The sequence below is a fragment of the Amborella trichopoda genome, chromosome 12 (genome assembly GCF_054954075.1).
Source record: "Amborella trichopoda isolate Santa Cruz 75 chromosome 12, AtrichopodaSantaCruz75HAP2 v2.0, whole genome shotgun sequence".
NCBI classification, from domain to species: domain Eukaryota; kingdom Viridiplantae; phylum Streptophyta; class Magnoliopsida; order Amborellales; family Amborellaceae; genus Amborella; species Amborella trichopoda.
This window is the reverse complement of record NC_142347.1, coordinates 40,661,589-40,683,399: the sequence shown is the minus strand read 5'-3', so window position 1 is coordinate 40,683,399 and position 21,811 is coordinate 40,661,589. Positions and strand designations below refer to the sequence as shown.

Below are 21,811 nucleotides of genomic sequence, written 5' to 3'. Positions count from 1 at the left end.
GGGGAGAGAGATTTAAAAAGATATAAAGAAAGATATTTAAAAAAAGAGGGATGAGTGAGAGTGGAGAAAGAAATTACGGTTGATATCATTTAATTTAAAGAGAAAGATAGCTGGAGAGAATTAAGGAGGTTAGAATCTTTCGCTTTGAAATTTTTGAAAAGAGAATCATTTTAACTGTTTTGGAGAGAGATTGCTGGAGATATTTAAAAAAGTTGGAACTTTTCCGCTTCTTTTGGAGACAGATTATTGGAGAGATTTAAAAAAGTTGGAACTTTTGGCTTTGAAGCTTTTAAAAGAAAAAATATTGGTTGAACACAGATATGAAAACTATTAATCCTGACCTACTTTGATTCCTTAGAAGTTCTGGATCACGTTGATTTCTCACGGCGAGTGGTCCATAACTAATAAATCCAGACCACTTTAATGCATTGCCATGAGTGGTTTAAATCTTTATAATTTGTGGTTGGCAACTATTTTGTTTTCTTACGTTGAGTGGTCTGAAATTGTTTAAAATAAATAAATAGCAAAACACGAAAAAGGCCCATTGGGGCTGTGGCACGGTGCCAACATGTCCTACATTCAAATATTAGTTTATTTTTTAAAAAAATACCATTATCATAAGACCAAATGACAACATGTACTTTACAAATTTCAAAAATTATGTCACTAATTTCATAATTTCTTTAAAAGCAACACATGTTGGAAATAATTTGAATAGTATAGTAAAAATATATATTCAATTTAGATAAGTTTCAAATGAATTTTATTTATTGATATTGTTTTAAATGCTATAAATCAAATTTAGTAATTTTAAAAAATTTAAAACATAATTAAAATAATTTTGTTTTGTGAGCATAATTTAAATTCTCTATTTTATTCATTAATAAATCCAATTGATTTTAACTATTATAAAATAAAATTTATAAGAAAAAATATCTTTGTCAGCCCCATTTTTAAATTTTATTTCACTATAGACATGTAGTTTGAAAACCTATCTAGCATCATTGACATTCTATCTATTATATTTTTTAGGAAAAAGTTTATATAAGGATGCTACCTTATAATGTAGAACAACGGATGCTTCTAAAAAATCCATCGGAAAAGGAAGTTTTAATTTTGAAAAACCTTTTGATTGATCATCTCGACATCGAGATGCACGACTACGAAAAATAAAATGATTTAAGTCTCAGAAATAGTACATTTTACAACATATTATCTACGTCGTCCATTTTCAAGATTTTCATATGTTTATTGATCTACTTGATTTTAGCCATTTTAAAATTTAAAATTTTATAATTAGATATAAAAATAAATTTTGAGATAATCCTAATAACATTTTACATCAAAATTATATACCATGATAAAATTTGAAGGGCACCTTACCTCTACACCTATAGAGGTATACGTAAGCAAACTACACCGTATTTCTTAATCCCCTAAACCAACTTTACTCTTTTTTATTTTATATTTTTAGCACACCCAAATTTTAAAGAAACACCCATTATAAGCTGTTTACGTTCTCTCTCTCCCTATCTCCCAAACTCTAGTGTGATCAACGTGAAAATAAGCACATATGTAACATCATATTCACTGTCCCATGGAGAAAATAAGCATATATGTCACATCATATTCACTGTCCCCCCTGCTAGTAATTGCAATTAAACAGGAAGAAGGATACCTGATAGTGTGCCTGAAATTGTAGTGGGAGACTCCACCATAAACACAGGAAAGAGTGGTGGTGCCCAACATTAAATATTCTCTAATGGCTAGTTTCAGCTTTCCCAAAGATATCCAATCGTCCCTGCCCCTTCCTGCCGCGAAACTGCCCGATGGAACAAACATGTTCCAATGGAAAGGCATCATGCTCAGCCCCCAACTCCTGCAAGCAGCAATAACTGCGGATAAACACTTCTCAGCGCGCTCTACAGACATTTTTGTGGCCTCATACCCCAAATGTGGCACCACTTGGCTCAAGTCCCTCATCTTCTCCATCATCAATCAACACAGCCTCAACCAAGAAAAAGAGTCGCCAAATCCTCTTCTTTCCACCAGCCCGCATGACCTAATTCACAATCTAGAGCTTGAAGTATACTCAATGGACCCGATTCCCGATATTACTGGCATCCCATCTCCTAGGCTCTTTAGCACTCACCACTCTTACGGCAGCTTGCCTGAGTCGTTGAAACATTGTGGTTGCCAAATTGTTTACATAACGAGGAATCCTAGAGACAGTATAGTCTCGTTTTGGCACTTCACGAAAAAGTTCTCCTACCATGGTTTGGAATATTTGAGTTTTGAGGAGACATTCGAGAGATTTTGCGAGGGTGCTCTTCCGTTTGGGCCCTTTTTCGAGCATGTACTACAATACTTGAAGGCGAGCAAGGAGATGCCCGAAAAGGTTATGTTTCTTACCTATGAGGAAATGATCGCTGATACCAAAGGCGTTGTGAAGAGGGTGACTGCTTTCCTTGGAAGGCCAGTTGAGGAAGAGGTTGAGAAGATAGTGGAAATGTGCAGTTTTGAAAAGCTGAGTAATTTGGAGGTGAACAAGAGTGAGGAGAATACATCTAAAAGACGTTATCCCAATAACGTCTTTTTTAGGAAGGGGGCGGTGGGAGATTGGATGAACCATTTTACGCCTGAGATGATCGAGCGGCTCGATCACATCACTCAGCAAAAGCTCCAAGGGTCAGGATTTGAGTTTAGGTTCGATTAGGATGTGTACATCTCTTTCTTTACCAGCAGTTTCCCCATTCCTTTGTGTTTTTTTTACCAGGTTTTGGTTTGCAGTCCAATGTTTAGACGAGAAATAGGGGTGCTATGTGTGTGTTCCAATTCTATTGCTTCTTGTGCTTGTAAGAATCTCCGTTCCTATTTAATAAAGCAATTGCTATTGGCCTACTGAGTTTCCCCATTTTTCAGCTACTTCCCTCCTCTCTCTCATCTAAACTATTCTATTCAATGTCATTGAAACGTCTACTCATTATGCTACATGTCGTTCAACGTTGACTCAAACCGAAGCTCAAGTTAGTTACATTGGGTTTCTCTAAAACAGGATGAGATTTCCGACCATTTGCTTGCTCTATGGGCCATGTCTGTTCGGCTTGCGATGTGTCGAGCTCTGCCTGGCTTGACACTAAAAAGCTAGGGCCTGGATAACATATCCTGATACCTTTTTTTCCTGCCAGGGCGAGGCTTGGGCTGGTCCTATAGAGACCAAGCTCAAGCCAGGCCAGGCCCGGCCTAGTGCATTTCTATGTATCAATTCCTTCCGGTGGGTGTTCTAACCCTTAAATTCTTTCTCAATAATTCCATATTAGTTAAATTACCCTTTTTTTTTGGATTGGCAATAAAGATACCGTTATTTTTTGTACGATGAGGTCACAATCATTCCACATATTAGATATCACATTGGACGGCTTGCGTGAGTCATGAAGTCTCTGAGTTTTTTTTGGAACTTTATATCTATTCTATGGCACTCTTACAGCCAACCATTTTGAAATTTAAGAGACAATAATGATTATGACCTCCAAGTGCAAAAGATAAATAATCTCTTTATAGACAATTCCTTTGAGGTAAGCTCTAATTTGATTGTTTAGATCTTCGGCTCTATATAAAATTTTCCCATAAAGAATTAATATAAGATTAAAATACGATGTGGTGTGATCCCTTATGTGAAATTTATTATTTGAGATTATGTACAAATCCAATGTACATTAGGTAAAATTTATTGAGAAGACTTACCATCTATGAAGTAGGAACCCAAATTTTGGGGATAGGATAACACGCTAGTTTACTTTTACACTCCTGTGTGTATGATCTCAAATGATCACCATTAAATTTAGTACAGATATCTAGAAAAGTTATCACATGGGTGTGAGACTTGACTTTTTTAGAAATCTGTACCAAAATTAATGGTGATTCTTTGAGGTCCTACACACATGGGTGTAGGAAGGTCTTGTAGGATCATTACTCACACACATATATATATATTATGCAACTCCTATTTTTTGAATAGTAATCCTATTAAGTCTTAAAATGTTTGAAAAAAATATCCAATCCAATCTTCTGAAACATCTATTCGTTTCATGTTCTTCATGCGTTAACATGCTCAAGGTATCACATGGTAAACATGGCACAAAAAGAAGTAAATGCGGGCAGCATGCTCAAGGTATCCATGTCTGTCGTTTAGTATAGATAACACCTACCCAATTGAGTGGTGGACATGTCAGTTCGACTCACGATGGACCTTTGCTTGCTCTCTGGGCCATGTTTGCTCAGCTCGTGATGTGTCCGGTTCTGCCTGGCTTGACACTAAAAAGCTAGGGCCTGGATCATATATCCCGATATTTCTTTTTATTTTCTATTTGATTATATTTAGCCGCGAGGCTTGGGCTGGTCCTATAGAGACCAAGCCCAAGCCAGGCTGGGCTTGGTCTAATAGAAATTATTCGTATCAATCTGTTTTGGTGGGTGTTCTAACCCTTAAATTCTTTCTCAATAATTTCATACTAGTAAGTTAGGCTTCTTTTTTTTTTTAATTGTTAATAAGGAGATCATTATCTTTTTGTACAAAGATGTTACAATCATGCATGAGTCACGAAGTCTAATAGTTTTTTTTTGGAAATTTATGTCTATTCAATGATACTCTTATATTTTGAAATTTAAGATACAATAATGATAGTGATTTTGATATGCAAAAATAAATGATCTCTTTGTGAGCAATCTATGAGTTTGGTTACTAGCCAACCTCGAGAATAGTAATGAAGCATGTGATGTATCTTATATATAACAAACAAACAAATCCAGTAAATCATATCCGAATCCTAATTTGCAAACAAAAAATTTGAGGGCTTTTCACTTCTTTCTTAAATTTTCCCAATCTTTCTACTGTAGAAACTTTTGGTAATTTTCTCTGGAATTTGATGCTAATAAAAACAAGCTAAAAAAAAAGTTTCCAAATGGCAGCATCTCACCCTGTCCCAAAAAATGTTGGTGTTGGAGTTCTTAAATAGGTAGAGGGTTAAAAGAGTTCGAAACAAACGATTTAATCTCCCCCTTTCCTTCCTTAGATCTCGGTGAATACCGGATAGACGCATGTCTTACAAGTAAAGAGATTAGCTGCTCTCACGGGAGCATGTTGTACGTCTATTCTCTCGGGTAAATTTCACTTCAGAAGTATATTTTAGATTTGGAGATGCGCCTCTCGGACCTTACAACTAATCTCAACAAAAAAAAGACAAAAGAAAAAAAACGAAAGAATAGGATCTGGCCATTCAACCATGGTAAAGCTTTGCTTCAAATGATTTGATTTTTTTTTTTTTTCCACGGGTTACAATAGGGATCAGACCACTGAAGCTCAGACCGTCCTTATTATAAAAGCGTTCCTATTTTATTAAGCACTCTTTTACCAAAAGAAAATAAACAAAAAGTTTGACCATTGTTTCTCCCAAAAATGCAAAGTTTGAGATTGTGCATGGTGGGATCTATGATTGGCTAACCATTTGAATATTGATTAGAGGTATTTGTCCGTATACAACCCGAGAACAAATAGCCAAACAATCAAACTTTCAAACTTTAATGTCTGGACCATTCTGCTTTATAAAGCAAATATAAATTGGAGATCCCACCACGCTCTGATATAAAATGGGATCCCATTACTCTCTGAATGGGCTCCCACCGTTTTTATAATCTCAACGTAAAAAAATAAAAAATAAAAAACAAAGAAGACGACTTTAAATGTACCACAAAAACTTAATATAACATCACTTAACATAACATTACCATGAGTGTGTGGTAATGGGGCTTATGTGATCCTGGTTTTTTTTCCCGACAAACTTTTGTAGTCTTGAGAGACCATACAACTGATGGAGAATCACTTGGTCATCCAAGTGTTCATCTTTTTGGTCTTTGGATTCTCCATTTTTTATATCATGAGAAAACACTTTTCTTCATGCCATCACTCCAAAAATCATAATTTCGATTCTCCCACTGATTTTTTACAGTTTCTATGTTGTCACCAAATCTCTCTACGTATCCCTTCATTATCAAGAGAAACCAAGAGACTTTTACGTGTACTTTGTTTCTTCTATTTTCTATTGTTCACATATTGAACACCCTTCACATAGACTGTCATATCTCCCCAACATTGTATTACCTCTCTTTGAAGTTTACTGTTAAAAACAATACTCATAGCATACTTATAAAACATTGAATGAAGCTATAAAATGGCTTCTATTAAGAGGAGTACACAGATGTTCTTGAACATATCACATCTTTCGATTTATTGCACATTAGAAGATGAGCATCCCATAGAAAATATGATATCTCTCAACTCATAGAGAGTTTCGGTGAAACAATTTTAGTATAAAAAAATTATAAAATCAATACTCAATGCCATCCCCAAATCACACCATTTAATAAGTTTATTAATTAGTAACATTCACATTACAATACAATTTTTACAATATAAAATCAGGTTGCTCATCTTTCAATAAAATAATTATTTTTCTCAATCCACAAAGATTTTCTTCCTGAGACATTTTCTGTTGAAAACTTGGCTCAAAATAAAAAATTCAACATCATGGTGTGAAAATCAAATAATATTTTTCTTTATGAAATTAAATAAGTGACATTCACGTCCCAAAATATGTTATACTATAGAATTCATGAATGAATGCTACCTAGTAAAATTGTATTCTCTCTCTACCCACATGGAGTTTCTTTTCAAACTTCTTTTGATTGAAAGTAGATAAGAAAGGGCAACAAATATCTTTATGTAGGCCTTATATCATTATGTTGAGTAAGCTTGACAAATATAGATATTCACATCTCAATGAAACACACACCAAACTGCAGAAATTCAGGGTGATCTATTTCCAATAAAGAAATTTTTTCTTTATTTCCCATAAAAATTTATATCTCAAATAATTTTTGTTAGAAACTGGATTCATAATGACAGCTTAAGAACTCAGTGTCGACCTCAAAATATTATGTTAAGAATTGAAATAAAATCATGACATTCATGTCACTGAAACAGTTTTCATTATAAAAAACACTACTTGTACACCCTTTAATAAAATGAATATATCTATCAAATTGCAATGGTTTTAATAAAAATGAATATATCTTTCAAATTACAATGGTTTTTATCCATGAATTTTTTATTTTTAAATGGACTCAATTTTATAAGTTGGAGTCAAATATTACTCAGAAATAAAATTATTTGATTGATGGAAATATTCACATAACTCAATGTACAATTTCAGGATTTTACAGGTTCAGAACTGGAACCTCTCAATGATGAGTCCATAACTCTTAATTCCCCATGATCTCCTACTGAAATTTTTTAGGAAGAATCTACTCTAAAATAATTAAAATATGCATTAGAGCCAGGGCTTAATAAGCTATTTATGAAAACAGCCTCGATTTAATTGGTCTGCTTGGCGATTTACAACAATACGTACTAACCTCAATTCCTACCTAAGGTAGGGGCTCTCACCCCCAGTGATTCACCCCAAAAAAAAAAAAAAAACAAAAAACTGGTACATCCCATTTATAAAGAGACGCATACGCAAACGCCTACACATGTCCACTTTTGGTCCATACGTTGGCTTCAAACTTGAAAATGATAAAGACACTACAGTCTCGTTTTAGAGGGACAAGTCTTTCCTCCATGCGGTGTAACTACATAAAAGAGCAAAAACAAAAAAGGACGAGAGATAAAATGAAAGAAAAGAATGGTGGACACAATGGACAGCTGGACTGGGACCCAAATGACAAAGAGGGCCCGAACCATAGCTATCCACCACTCAATTGGGTAACGTTTTAAGACTTAATAGGATTACTATTCAGAAAATAGGACTTGAATAATATATATATAGAAGATACTACAAAACGTCTATAGGCGAAAATGAACAGTGATTTCGCCTTATCTCATCACGGTCCAAAGTTCATCGTACGGATACGATTATCCAGTAGTACTTTATTTTTCATTTTTTTTTCTACAATTCCGAATGATTTGAAATTTAGAGCATGTATTCATCAAAAGTAAGAGAATCTATGAAAAATATCAAAAAAAAAAAAACATTTTACATGAAATAAATTGACCAATATACCTCCGAAACGTTTTAGGGATATTTTGGTCTTTTTTGTGAATTATTTTTTATATATTTTAATTAGGTACGTCTCACTAAGATGTACACACGCTCCAAATTTCAAATCATTCTGATTTGTAGAAAAAAAAACAACACTACCGGACAATCGTGACCGTGCGATGAACATTGGACGGTGATGAGAGTAGGCGAAATCATTGTTCATTTTTGTCTATAGGAGTTGGAAAAACTATTCATATATATATATATATGTATATATATATATATATATATATATATATATATATATATATATATATATATATAGTATGGTATAATGAAATGACACTTCTAGAAAACCATATTTGTGGTATTTGTATGATCCCAAATTTTACATACACACTTTCTTCATCTCATTAATCAATCCCCTAAACAAAAAAAGTTCAAATTGAACTCTAGATATGTTCAAAATGAGTCCCTCTAAAAACGAATCTACACCATTTATTTTATGAATTTCAAGATCTTAGCCTTTATAGACTCAAAATTTTTTTTTTTTTTTTAATATTATTCATCTAATGATAATAAAGTCATCCAAAAAAATTGGAAATGAAAAAATTCTTCTAACGCCTAGATCTAAGCATCTCACCAAAATGAATGGCCTATGTTAATTGGGCCAAAAAAATATTTTCTAAGTTGTGTTTTTAATTTTTTATTTTTTTGTGATTGCTCATTAGAATGAAAAGAGTGTATATTTCAAAAATTTGATCAAACAAATGGCCATGAGATGGTTTTTTAGGATTGTTGCACTATATTACGATACAACGGTTGCATGAAATCATTGCCCATGTATATATATGGGCAATGATTTCTTGCAACCGTTGTATAGTAATATAATGCAACAATCCTAAAAAACCATCTCATGGCCATTTGTTTGATTAAATTTTGGAAATATAGACTCTTTTCATTCTAATGAATAATCACAAAAAAATAAAAAATTGAAAACACAACTTAGAAAGTATATTTTTGGCCCAATTAACATAGGCCATTCATTTTGGTGAGATGCTTAGATCTAGGCGTTAGAAGGATTTTTTCATTTCCAATTTGTTTGGATGACTTTATTATTATTAGATGAACAATGTTAAAAAATAAAAAAAATGATTTTTAGTTTATAAAGGCTAAGATCTTGAATTCACAAAATAAATGGTCTTGATTCGTTTTTGGAAAGGACTCATTTTGACCATATCTAGGATTCAAATATAACTTTTTTTTTTTGGGAGGGGATTGATTATTGAGATGAAGACAGAGTGTGTGTAAAATTTGGGAAAATATCACAAACATAGTTGTCTATAAGTGTCGTTGCATTATACTATGATACAATTGTTGCATTGGATCATTGCTATATATATATATATATATATATATATATATATCAGAAATGATCCTATCAGCCCATGGGCTGACAGCTACAGTGTCAGCCACCAGCCTAGCTACAGTGTCAGCCACCAGCCTAGATCGAATATGGGTCTAATCCAATGGTCATGACTTCATTGCGTATTTGAATTTTCATTTATTTTTTTTCTTACAAATCCAAATTACTTGAAATTTTCAGCATCTATTATTCAAAAATAGAAGAATCTAATAAAAATATAAAAAATAATTTGCAAAACATAAATTGATCAAAATATCCCCAAACGTTTTGGGGGTACTTTGACCAACTAGTGTTTTACGAATTATTTTTTTTATATTTTTATTTGGTGTAACTTTATGAGAAGAACATTTGTTTGATACAAATTTTTAAATTTACATTCTTTTAACTCTAAAGAACAATCACAAAAGAAGAAAATTTTTAAAAAAAGGCGTAGAAAGTGTTTTTCTAGCTCAATTAACATAAGCCATCTATTTTAGTGAGATGGTTAGATATAGGTCTCATAAGGACTTTTCTATTCCCAAAATTTTTATATAGTGTTATCATCATTAGATTAACAATGCTAAAAAAAAAAAAGTGAATTTGAATTGTCAAGGCCTAGATCTTGAAATTGACCAAATGGACGGTCAAGATTCATTGTTGGATGGTACTAATTTTGACCATATCTAGGGTACAAATTGAATTTTGTTTTTTGTAAGATTGATTATGAGGCTAGAAAAAATGGGGGAGCAAAATTTGGAGTATATATATATATATATATATATATATATATATATATATATATATATATATCCCTTATTTTGAACGATATTATTTTAACACCTAAAATTTTATGTTGTTACTACTCTATTTTTATATGCTATTGCCATCACATGTATATGTACCCTAACAAAATCCTATATAATCTACCCATTTTACATATATCCCTAATTTTGAACAATATTATAATATCACCTAAATGTTTTTGTTATTTCTACTCTACCCGTTTTTTTATATGCTGTTACAACATTTTGTCAGTATTTTAAAAAAATGATAGAATTGTCCTTTTTGGATTTTTAAGATCCGAAATTTGCATTTACACCAACCGACAACAATTGAACTTTTCGATATCCGAAAATGTAATAGTTTCAGGTTCTAATGACTCATTGATCCATGTACTTTGTATTTATATTATTAAATAAAGAAAAGTTTATATAAGGCTGCAAATTTTTTTTTTCTTTTACCAATTATATAACGTTGCAACCTTATAATGTAGAACTACATATGCATCTCAAAAATCTATTGGAAAAGATTGTTTTAATGTTGAAAAACCCTGTGATTGATCATCTTGACATCGAGATGTATGACAATGAAAATTAAAAACATGTTGAATCTCATAAATAGTACATCTTACAACATATTATCTACACCGTCCATTTTCAAGATTTTCATATATTTATAGATTTACTTGATTTTAATTATATTTAAATTTAATAATTAGATATAAAAATAGATTTTGAGATAATCTCGAGAACATTTTACATGAAAATTATATATTATGATAAAATTTGAAGGTGCGCTTTAGTGGTATTGTTTACGGTTGCAACCGCATAGAAACCACACCCATTAAATAAAGGGAAAGGTTTCCATACTTCCCCTACAACATAGAAGAACTATCTTCCCCCTACCATCCAGCCGTCCAATTTTGATCAAGAGAGCACTCACCGTTTGATCTTAGATCTGATATCTCAAAGTATTTTATTTTTAGTTTTTTTTTTTATATACAAATTGTGTGAATTTGAATTTTGGTACGTGCCATCTTCTCATTGGGGTGCACCTATAAAAAATATTAAAAATAATTTTTTGATAAAATATAATGACCAAAATACCCCTTGAAGCTTAAAGGGGTATTTTGGTCTTTTTTTTTATTGAAAATATTTTTTTTATATATTTTTCGCTAGTGCGAGTTTAATAGAAGATTGGACATCCAAAATTTGGCATCAAAATAGTTTATAGAAAAAAATTAAAAATAAAATAATGTAGAGACATGTCATTGTGATTGGGGCAATCTTAGCCCTCCATTCAGAATGGACGGTTGGATAAACGGAAGTAAATAAGTTTTATGCTTAAGGGGAAGCATAGCAAGCTTGCCCTTAAATAAACACCTTGACAATTAAAGAAAAGAAATTGCCTTTACATTTAAAAGCTCTCTAAATAAAGCAAAATAACATAGCACACTCCCTAGTAATGGAGATCGGCAAAGATACATAAACCATACCAAAATTGTAGGGTACGAAATAGAGACCTTGCCCTCTTCTTCTTTTTCCGAAATAGAAGGGTTCATGTAACCGTGATAAAAATGAAACAGACATCAAGTTTTAGCGCCCCGCCACCCTGACCAGCCCATTCCTAGAGACATTGGCCTCAATTCTATTCGAATCTAAATTGTAGTCCGGACCATGGTTCTTCTCTTGAGTGATCCGATCGAGCCGCTCAGTCATCGCGGGCGTGAAATGGTTCACCCAATCTCCCACCACACCCTTTCTGAAAAATGAGTTGTAAGGTAAAGAGCCCCAAGGTGACTTCTCCTTACTTCTGTTAACGTCCAAATTACTCACCCTCTCAAAACTGCACATTTCCACTGTCTCCTCACCCTCCTCCTCCCTCTCAATGGATCGACCCAAGAACTGAGCCATCCTCTTCACCCCACCCTTGGTATCAGCCTTCATCTCTTCATAAGTGAGAAATAAAATGTTTTGTGGTCTCTCTTGGCTTGCTTTGTAATACTCTAAGACATGCTCCAAGAAGGGCCCACAGTTGGTGTTACCCTCACAAAATTGCTCAAATGCATCCTCAAATGTCAATGGCTCTGAGTTTCCTCTCTGCATCTGCTGAGCAAATTCCCAAAGCGGAACAAATGTATATCTCGGGTTGCGACTGATATAAATAATTTGAGAACAAGAGTCCTTCAAAGGATCAGGCAAGGTGCTATAAGGTATATGCGTGCTAAAAAGCCTAGAAAGTGGAAGCTTTATGGCCTTCTTGTATTCAATTGCAAGATGTGGAATGAGTTTATGAGGATGGGTTGATAGGATAAGCTTCTGTGCCTCTTCTTTTGAGATGAGGCCGCGGCTTGTTATGGAGAAGAGGACTGAGAGGCAAGTGGTGCCTGTTTTGGAGGCTGAGGCCAAGAGAGTATTGTCGGGATGAGCCATGAAATGTTTGGAGACATCCATTGCGGCCTTGAGATGATCCGACGGATACCAACAGCCTTGCCATTGATACATGACTGTACCACTTAAATGTTTGGTGGTGGGCAGAACTTGGGACAAGCCGGAGATGGCCATCTACGAAGGGATGGAGACAGGCAAATCATTATGCTCTTAAGGGAAAACAAATACGCTAGAGTGAGCTTTTTTGGAATTTCTGGGACGAATTTCAAGAGTTGGAGCCTTTGATTTACCTCACCCAAATTGATACACCTACCATTAAGCCGTGCTCAAACTAATATGATCTACCTCCGAGCCGAATACCAGAATACCAACGAAGAATACTTTTAGAAGTGCCATTGAGAGGTGAACATCAGCAACACTGCATCTCAAGTTCGACTCCTACCACTGGACTTTCAGTCATAAGAGGTGAACCACAAAATTATAACCTCCATGTATAGTTTCATATTTACTTTCATAGGGTTTTGGTGGTGATGCGTATAAATTGTGGATTTGATTACCACTTCACCAGAAAAACCTACCAGGGGACCTTCAAAAGTGAAAATCCCTGACAACTTCTTTCTTGATTTGAAGGAAATAAGTTTTGGAGCTTTTCTTTTCATTTGGAGGTAACAATGTTTCTGTTACGTTAATGCATGATTAATGTGCACATAGAAGCCATGTGGAACGAAATGGATTGAGATTAAAAATAATAGTAACATGCATGAAGTGTTCGTTGCAATAAATGCGACATTACAAAGGGTTTTCTTGGGGAAGGGTGAGTATTAGGTGGTCGCTTGAAACCAGTTTCTGCAAATGGTCCAGCATCCAAGACGTATAGGGCGGTTATTTTCTGTCATCCAAAACTTTTCTGATCATCTTTGCTTTAATATATAAATGATTTGAAAAGAAACAATTACGCTTTGGAAGCTCTTAAAACCTTGTATTTGATCATTCTCCCAATGAAAAAGGATCTTAGGGTAGTCTTCGAGAGGGTGCTCATTTGGAATATTTTTGTCTAAATTATTATTATTATTTTTTAATATTTAATTATAGGCATGAGAAATATGATAAAAAATTTCCAGACACAAGGATCCCCATAAGTAATAAACATATCCTTTGGCCGCTGGATCATGCAGTGATGGTGGACTCGCGAGCTACCAAAACTTTTTCCTATTCTCAAAGCATTCATAAGAAGTCATCGTAAACAATATTTATACATGTGAAATTGGAACGTGAGGTGCCACTTGTGTGCAATTTTTAATTAAGGGTGCAGTTTGCATACGGATGCATCCGTAGCAGGAGAGGTAAGGTGGACCTTCAAATTTTATGATGGTATATAATTTTGATGTAGAATATTCTTAAAATCAAGTAGATCTGTAAACATATAAAAATCTTGAAAATGGACGGTGTAGATAATATGTTGTAAAATGCACTATTTTTTAGGCTTAAAATCTTTTTATTTTTCATGGTCATACATCTCAATGTCAAGATGGTCAATCCAAGGGTTTTTCAACATTAAAACTACCTTTTCCCATAGATTTTTGAGGTGCATCCGTAGTTCTAGATTACAAGGTTGTATCCTTATATAAACTTTTTCCTTTAATTAATGTAGCAATTTGACAATTTGAAGTTTTCAAAGAGCAATGTGGCACAAGTTTTCTGTTAGAATCTCCTGAAAGCGAAAAGTACAATTAAAATTCAAGTGAATTGAAAGTAAGAAAAATTACAAAAACCACCCTAAAATAGACTATCTATGCAACTTACCCCCACCTCAATCTTTTCTCTTACGTTTTTTTCCCCAAACAACCTTTCCTCGTAAATAACCCCCAACCCAAAAGTAGCATGAAATAAGACTAAACTACCCTTGTTTGTTTTCACCCGGCCTTGTCTCTCCTATTTTCCACTTTTTTATTTACCCACACCAGTTTCACACTATGCTCCGACAGTAGAGGACCTCCCTCCAACAATATAGACAAGCGTTCTGACATTATGAGAAGATCCGACAGTACAAGCAGGTGCTCCGGTAGTCCGCTTCAGCAATGCAGGTTCGGGAGCCACAACGCTCCAGCAATGGAATATCACGCTCCAGCAATGAAAACAACGCACACCAGCAGTACAATGATGCGCTCCGGCAGTACTGCCTCTGGAGCCGCAACGCTCCGACAGTGCAAAGACTCACTTCAGCATTGTGTTCTTGACATTCCCTTCTGGCAGTAGTATACTGCACTCCAGCACTGCGCTACTTGGGACCTGCAAATTTATTTGATTTGTATGGGAAGAGCATTTCCGTCCAAAAAATAACAACTTTTTACCTTGGGGGGTTTTTGCGAGGCAATGTTGTTTTGGGGAAAAAAGTGAGAGAAAAGATTGGGATGTGGGTAAGTTGCATAAATAATTCATTTTAAGGTGTTTTTTGTAATTTTCCCTTGGATTTATATAGGTGCGGTTTTGTATAGAGCCGAGGCTCATCAAATAGTATTGAGAAATGTGGTTTCAATATAAATTTTAAGCTCAAAAAATAGTGTAGATTGAGCGAATCCATGAAATGCATTACAAGATGCATTAACTTTTTTCTCATGTCCACGCTTCTTGATATCAAGATGATCAATTTGAGGATATTTGGGCATCATAGCAACCTATTCAAGTGAAATTTTTGAGGTGCGCTCAATTTGATTGTTTAGAGCCTCGGCTCTAAATAAATTTTTCAAAAAAAACACATGTTAGCCCACTGATTGTTTAGTGTAAGTCTAATTGCTCAAATTAAATCTGAGTCGATCAGATGTTACAATTGTATTTTGTATTTGAATTTTAATTTGTTTTATATAAATCAAAATCACTTGAAATTTGGAGTGTGCACTCCTCTCATCAATGCACACCTAATAAAAATATTTAAAAATTCATTTGTAAATCCTAAATTGATCAAAATATTCATGTAACTTTCAAAGGTATTTTGATCAATTTATTTTTTTAAGAATTATTTGTTACATACATTTATTAGGTTTATCCAGTGGTTTAAAAAACGGATCGGTGCCCTGGATCGAGCACCCTAAAAACCCATCCGGACAAGTGAATCGGAGTTTCGGATCGGGAATTGGGCATAATCGGTAATTCTTGTCTCAAAAAATCTTTAAAAAATCACTATAAATCTCTAAAATTCATATTATTTTAATTTGTAAAATAATTTAGGATTGGTGCATTATATATTTTCATTACTATGTAAAAATAGGTAATTATTGAGACGTTCTTTTTCTCTTTGGATGTTTGTATAATTAAAATAAATAAATTAATAAATAAAATATAAGACTTAGTTATCTTTGTAATTAGTATAATTATTAATTACAATATTATAATAAACGTGATTCAAAAAACAAGGGTATCTCACAAATAAATAAATCTAAACAATTAGTTTGGATAGAAATATAGAATTTAGAAATATAAATTTACAATAACATTTTAATAAAATTAAAAAGTAAATAAATAAATTCATACTTGCAATGTGAGGTAACTAGCTACAAACACTTCCATATTAGAATATTAGAAAAATTAATTTCTCACATAAATTAGTATCACATCAAAGTATCAAACATTTATTAATTTGGTTTACTTATCTAAAATTATTACAACTTAACTAACTATAATAATATATATGGAAATTAAGTTTGATAGTTTATAACTTTATATTTTATAATTATTTTACTATACAAATAAAAATATAAAATGTCATGTATATCCTCTAATTTAAAAATCTTATTTACAATTATAGGAAAAAATAATATTTTATAAAATTTATAATATAAATAAATTAATAAATAATACAAAATATTTGGTTATTAATAAATTAAAAAATTTATATTTGCAATGTGGCATAATTGATAAAGCAAGTTGAAATAAATTTTAAAGTGGTATAAGTTGGTGTTATTTTTCTCTCTTAAACTATCATCAAAACTTCTTTTTTTTTAATATCCAATAGACTAGAAATACCATTATTATTTATTTTTTTATTATCCTATGAGCTAGTACTAATTTTTTAATCTTAGTTAACTAATTAATTAATTATTACTCATATAATAAAATAATCTCATGATATAATAGGTTAATAGAGTTTTTATGTTTTTTTTATAAGTAAATTTAAATTTTTTTGGTGAAAGATAAAGGTGATGGGCTCCTAATTATTATTTTAAATATTTTTTTTTTTTTTATCATCAAATTTAATTGCCACAATCGGACATATAACTTTTTTATTCATGACGAGCATACACCACACTATAGCGCATATACCATCTCACTACAATTTATCCCAAGCTAATAATATTTACCACCCTTGTTTCAACTCACAAGATGTGGAATATATTCCACATCGAAGTGATATGAAAAGAAAGAATGGTAGAAAAGAACCCAACGATCTTGTTAAATTTGATGTTGGCAAGGCCCGTGAAGCGTAATACACGCTGGAGGTTGATATTGGTTGTCATTTCCATGTCCAAATAGTAGAAAAGAAAGAATGGTAGAAAAAATATCAAGCAGTCTGCTTTCAAGAAGAAAGCCTACGTGTGAAAAAAGATCAAGCAGCCTGTGTGCAAGAAGAAAGCCGGATTTTAGTTTTAGCAAAAAAAAAGTTGGAACCGCCCGGTTTCATTTTTACAAACAATTGGTTTGTCCATTCATTTTTAGAAGCCCAAAATTTCAAGTAAACTGAATTTTTAAACAATTAAAGTTTATATATAAAATGTAATCTTGACCATTGGATCTTCTCATATTCAATCCGGACCATTGCTCATTTACTGTAGTTGTCGCAAGCAGGTTGACTTAAGAGAGAGAGTCTTAAAAACGCCTATAGGGAAATTACTTTTTAGATTCCCAAAATTTCAAGTAAATTGAATTTTTTAATAATTAAAGTTTATATACAAAATATAATTGTGACCATTGGATTGTCTCATATTCAATCCTGACCATTGGGCATTTACTATAGCTAGAAACAAGCAGGTTGACCTCAGAGAGAGAGAGAGAGAGAGAGAGAGAGAGAGAAGTCTTAAAAATGAATATAGGTGAATTGCTAGTGTTTCGTCCCCGTCACAGACATACTATGTCAATGACGGTTTTGTCGGTTTTGCCTAAAAACTTCCACGGACCTACGGGAGCCATAGTGGTGCCTATATATTTTTGCGTCAAATTTGTGTGAAATAAATCCCTCCATGAACATGTCATATCCGTGACGGACTGCAGATTTCGCCTATATGCGTTGTGCAATAGCTTCCATATTTGATCTTAAATTTGATTGACAATAATAGTTGTGACCTCCTTGTATTAAAAGTAAATGGTCTATTTGTAAACATTTTCATATATATGTGTGTGTGTGTGTAATGATCCTATAAGATACTCTCACACCCATGTATGTAAGACTCCAAAGGAACATCATTAAATTTGGTACAGATATCTAAAAAAGTTATCACATGGCATGAGACTTGACTTTTATGAAGATCTGTACCAAATTTAATAGTGATTGTTTGGGATCCTAAACATAGGGATATGGGAGGGCCTCACAAGGTCATTTCCCACATAATATATATATATATATATATATATATATATATATATATATATATATATATATATATATATATATATATATATATATGTGTGTGTGTGTGTGTGTGTGTATGTGTGTGTGTGTGTGTGTGTGTGTGTGGGATTAGCCCACTAGCTTATATGAACATATGAGCCCAACGCCCCAGATTCAATATGAGCTGATCTGACGATCACAGATGTCCAGTAGTGCTTGAATTTTTTTTTTTCTATGGATCCAAATCACTTGAAATTTTAAGTGTGCATTCTTCTCATCAAGACGTACCTAATAGAAATACAAAAAACAAAATTATCCTAAAAAACAATGACCAAAATACCCCCCAAAGCGTTTTAGAGGTATTTTGGACAATTTATTTTGTGTAAAATATTTTTTTGATATTTTTTGAAGATTCACTTATTTTTTATGAACGCACGCCTAAAATTTCAAGTGATTTGGATGTGTAGAAAAGAAAAAATTCAACCAGTACCAGACATCCGTGATCGTCAGATCGGCCTAAATTCAATTTGGGACGTTAGGCCCATATGTTCATATGAACTGGTGGGCTAATATCATCTTTGCTCTATATATATATATATGAACTTTGCTTAGTCCAACAATATCAGTGGATTTGCAATTTCTCATATGCCAATTCCAACTTTTTTTTATCTGGCATAAGAGGGATCTGCGGGGTTTCGGGGCATGATCAGTTGGTTATGGGTCCTTCTAAATGATCCAAGTCCTAAGAATATTGCTTTCCACCATTTTTGGAATCTTATTTTTTATTTTTATCTTTTTAGAAATGATCACAAGGTGCAATATATGTCTATACAATCTTAGATTCTAAAAATACCCTCAACATAACTTTTGGCATTGGGATTGTATATCATAAGACCATTCACTTTTGATACAAAGAAGTCACAATTACTCTTAGCTATTGGATGTGAAATTGACAGCTTAAATTGTATCACATAGTTTGAAAAATTTTATTTTAGACTTTGTTCATAGTCAGTGATGTACTTGTAGTCACCTGATTTTACATATAATGGTTGATAATTATTGTGACTTTATTATAGTAAAAATAAATAATTTTATTGTTATATATCTTGTTTGGCATTTCCATTAAAGATGGCGTAGAAATGGGCAGCCACTTCCTAGAGACTTTTCATGAAGAAATTTACTGAAAATGTGGGGTAGATTTTGAACAAATTCTTAATATTATAAGATTTCTCTAGTGTTGTGAATTTTCTTTGGGACTTAAGGTCAATTTTGTCAAGACTTCAGTCATTGAGGTTTGTTGTCAATATGTGGTGGTCAATTATTTGCCCAAGGTAAGGCATTGTAAAGTCGAATACCTTCCAATCAGTTAATTGGGTATGCCGCTATCAGATGATAGATTGCTTAAGGCGGTTTGGGATCCCGTAGTGAAACATGCAAATGTGAAGCTTAATATTTGGAAGGCCAAATGTTTATCTTTAAGCGGGAGAGTGACATTGATAAAGTTTTCATTATGTAATCTTCCGATCTACTAAATGTCTGTATTTTATATGTCAACAAATATTGTTAAGTATTTGAAAAAATTGATGAGAAACTTTTTATGGGGATCGGATAATGAGGTAAAGAAGCTTCATCTTGCTAGTTGGAAAAGAGTTCGTACACCAAAAAATGAAAAGGTTTGGGTATCTGAAAACTGAAATTTATAAACCAAACTTTGATTGGTAAATGGTATTGGCAGGCTATACAAAACGATAGCGGGCTTTGGAAAGAAGTGTTTTGAGTCAAAACATGGTGTTGATCCTTGTTACAGCATCGTTGCTTGAGGGCAAGGAGGAGGTCAATCCTTCCATATTACATCAATGAGAGCATTTGTTTTTGGACATTCTAGACGGGCTATTAGCGGAGGGGATGCAAAATTGTTTTGGCATTCTAAATGGGTTTTTGATTTTCCGCTACAGTGCCTTTATACGATCCTTTCCTTAGAAGTGCTCAGCCTGTGGCAAATGTTAGTGAGGTGAGAGTTTCAAATGGGAGATCTGTGGTTTGGAATATTAATTGCACCTACACACGAAGTAGTATTTGGATTTATTAAATTCCTTCGAAAGAATTCATATTTCAAATCATGCAAATGCTGGAGCAATTTGGGAACTTGAGACATGGTGGTTTTCCGATAAAATTTGCTTATCAGTTGTTCCATGAACCCGTACGGTGGAATCAGCCTTTACTTAGAGGTATAGAAGTGGATAATCCCTCATAAGGGGTGGGTTTTTATTTGGGTGTTGGCCCAAAACAAAATCTTGACGATTGATAATCTTCCAAAAAGAAAAAAGATCATTGTTAATGTGTGTTTATTTTGGAAAAATAATTAGGAAAATGCCGATCATCTTTTTTTGCATTATACCTATACTCAACTATTGTGGTCACGGGCGATACAAAAAATAATGAGGGATATCTTTCCCATCACAGTTGAAATTGTGTGGGGTTCCCGAGATTGGAAGAATGCTATGAGATATATTTAGAGGTGCTTTTTTATGGGAGTTATGGTTAGAAAGAAATTGAAGGATTTTGATGGTGTGTTAGGGGATTTGGCATAATTAAAAATAAAATTATGTTTCAAACTTCGAGTTGGTTTCGAGTTACAAAGGAAGGGTGGGGAGTTTTTAGGCTTGATGTTGAGTATGACATGGCCCATTTGACGACTTTGAAATACATTAAGGTGAGACCAAGATGTGTTTGGAATCCGCTACCATTGGGATGCCTTAAACTTAATTTTGATTGATCATCTTTCGGTAGTCCAGGGAAAGCAGGGGTGGGTGGTGTATGGAGGGATAGTGGTGGAAATGTTATTCTTTGCTACGCTGCCCCATGTGGAGAGGCCACTATCAATTATTTGGAAATGACAGTGTTTTTGAAAGGTTTAATGATTTGAAAGGTGGGAATTTGGGAAATATTTTGATCATAAAAGGGGATTTTGATAATGTTATCGATTAGTGCAATTGTGTCTCTAGATCTCGTGCAATTGTGTCTCTAGATCTCTTTGACGGCTTTGATCCTTATTGCTAAAAATTTTGGACCTATCCTCATGCAGCAATATTACTTTCAATCATGTTTACAGAGAAGTGAATCTAATTGCGGATGACTTAACGAAAAAAGGAGTGTCTCTTGCTTCATTGGTTATCTCAATCCTCTTGTTTTAACTCTTTCATTGTAATAGATCCAGTGATTTAATAATAATATTCAGAATTCTTATAATTAAAAAAAAAAATTATTGAAAATATTAATGCCTCTGCAAGAGTGAAACGTATGCTTCTTAAGGCAAAACCTTGTTAACATTATTTCAGGATCCCAAACCTTGGGGATGTAACCAACTCAACCTTGCGATCGACAACTTCCCCTCAAATGAAAAAAGGCATCCAATATCAAGTTATTTTTTTAAGGAGTACGGTTGAACTTGGGTGGTTTTCTTTTTTATTTTTTGTCAGGGAAAATTATATATGTATCCATTATATTTGCCGTTATTATAAAAATATATTTTAATTTTAGT

General features: G+C 33.2%; 2 protein-coding genes across 2 annotated transcripts; one reads left to right on the top strand and one right to left on the bottom strand.

Annotated features, from left to right (window-relative positions):
• The first annotated feature begins 1,491 nt into the window (after window positions 1–1,491).
• On the top strand, window positions 1,492–2,901 carry LOC18446987 (cytosolic sulfotransferase 5). The gene has a single exon (XM_006857089.4). The coding sequence runs from the start codon at window positions 1,763–1,765 to the stop codon at window positions 2,714–2,716; it is 954 nt and encodes a 317-aa protein (XP_006857151.1). The 5' UTR covers window positions 1,492–1,762; the 3' UTR covers window positions 2,717–2,901.
• An 8,975-nt stretch (window positions 2,902–11,876) lies between these two features.
• LOC18446986 (cytosolic sulfotransferase 5) lies at window positions 11,877–12,845 on the bottom strand. Its single transcript, XM_006857088.1, has one exon. It carries the CDS (start codon window positions 12,843–12,845, stop codon window positions 11,877–11,879), a length of 969 nt encoding a protein of 322 aa, XP_006857150.1.
• Between the last annotated feature and the right edge of the window lie 8,966 nt (window positions 12,846–21,811).

What these genes read in the sequence shown, in the direction of transcription:
- LOC18446986 (XM_006857088.1), bottom strand. Translation starts at nt 12,845, where the DNA reads ATGGCCATCTCCGGCTTGTCCCAAGTTCTGCCCACCACCAAACATTTA.
- LOC18446987 (XM_006857089.4), top strand. Translation starts at nt 1,763, where the DNA reads ATGGCTAGTTTCAGCTTTCCCAAAGATATCCAATCGTCCCTGCCCCTT.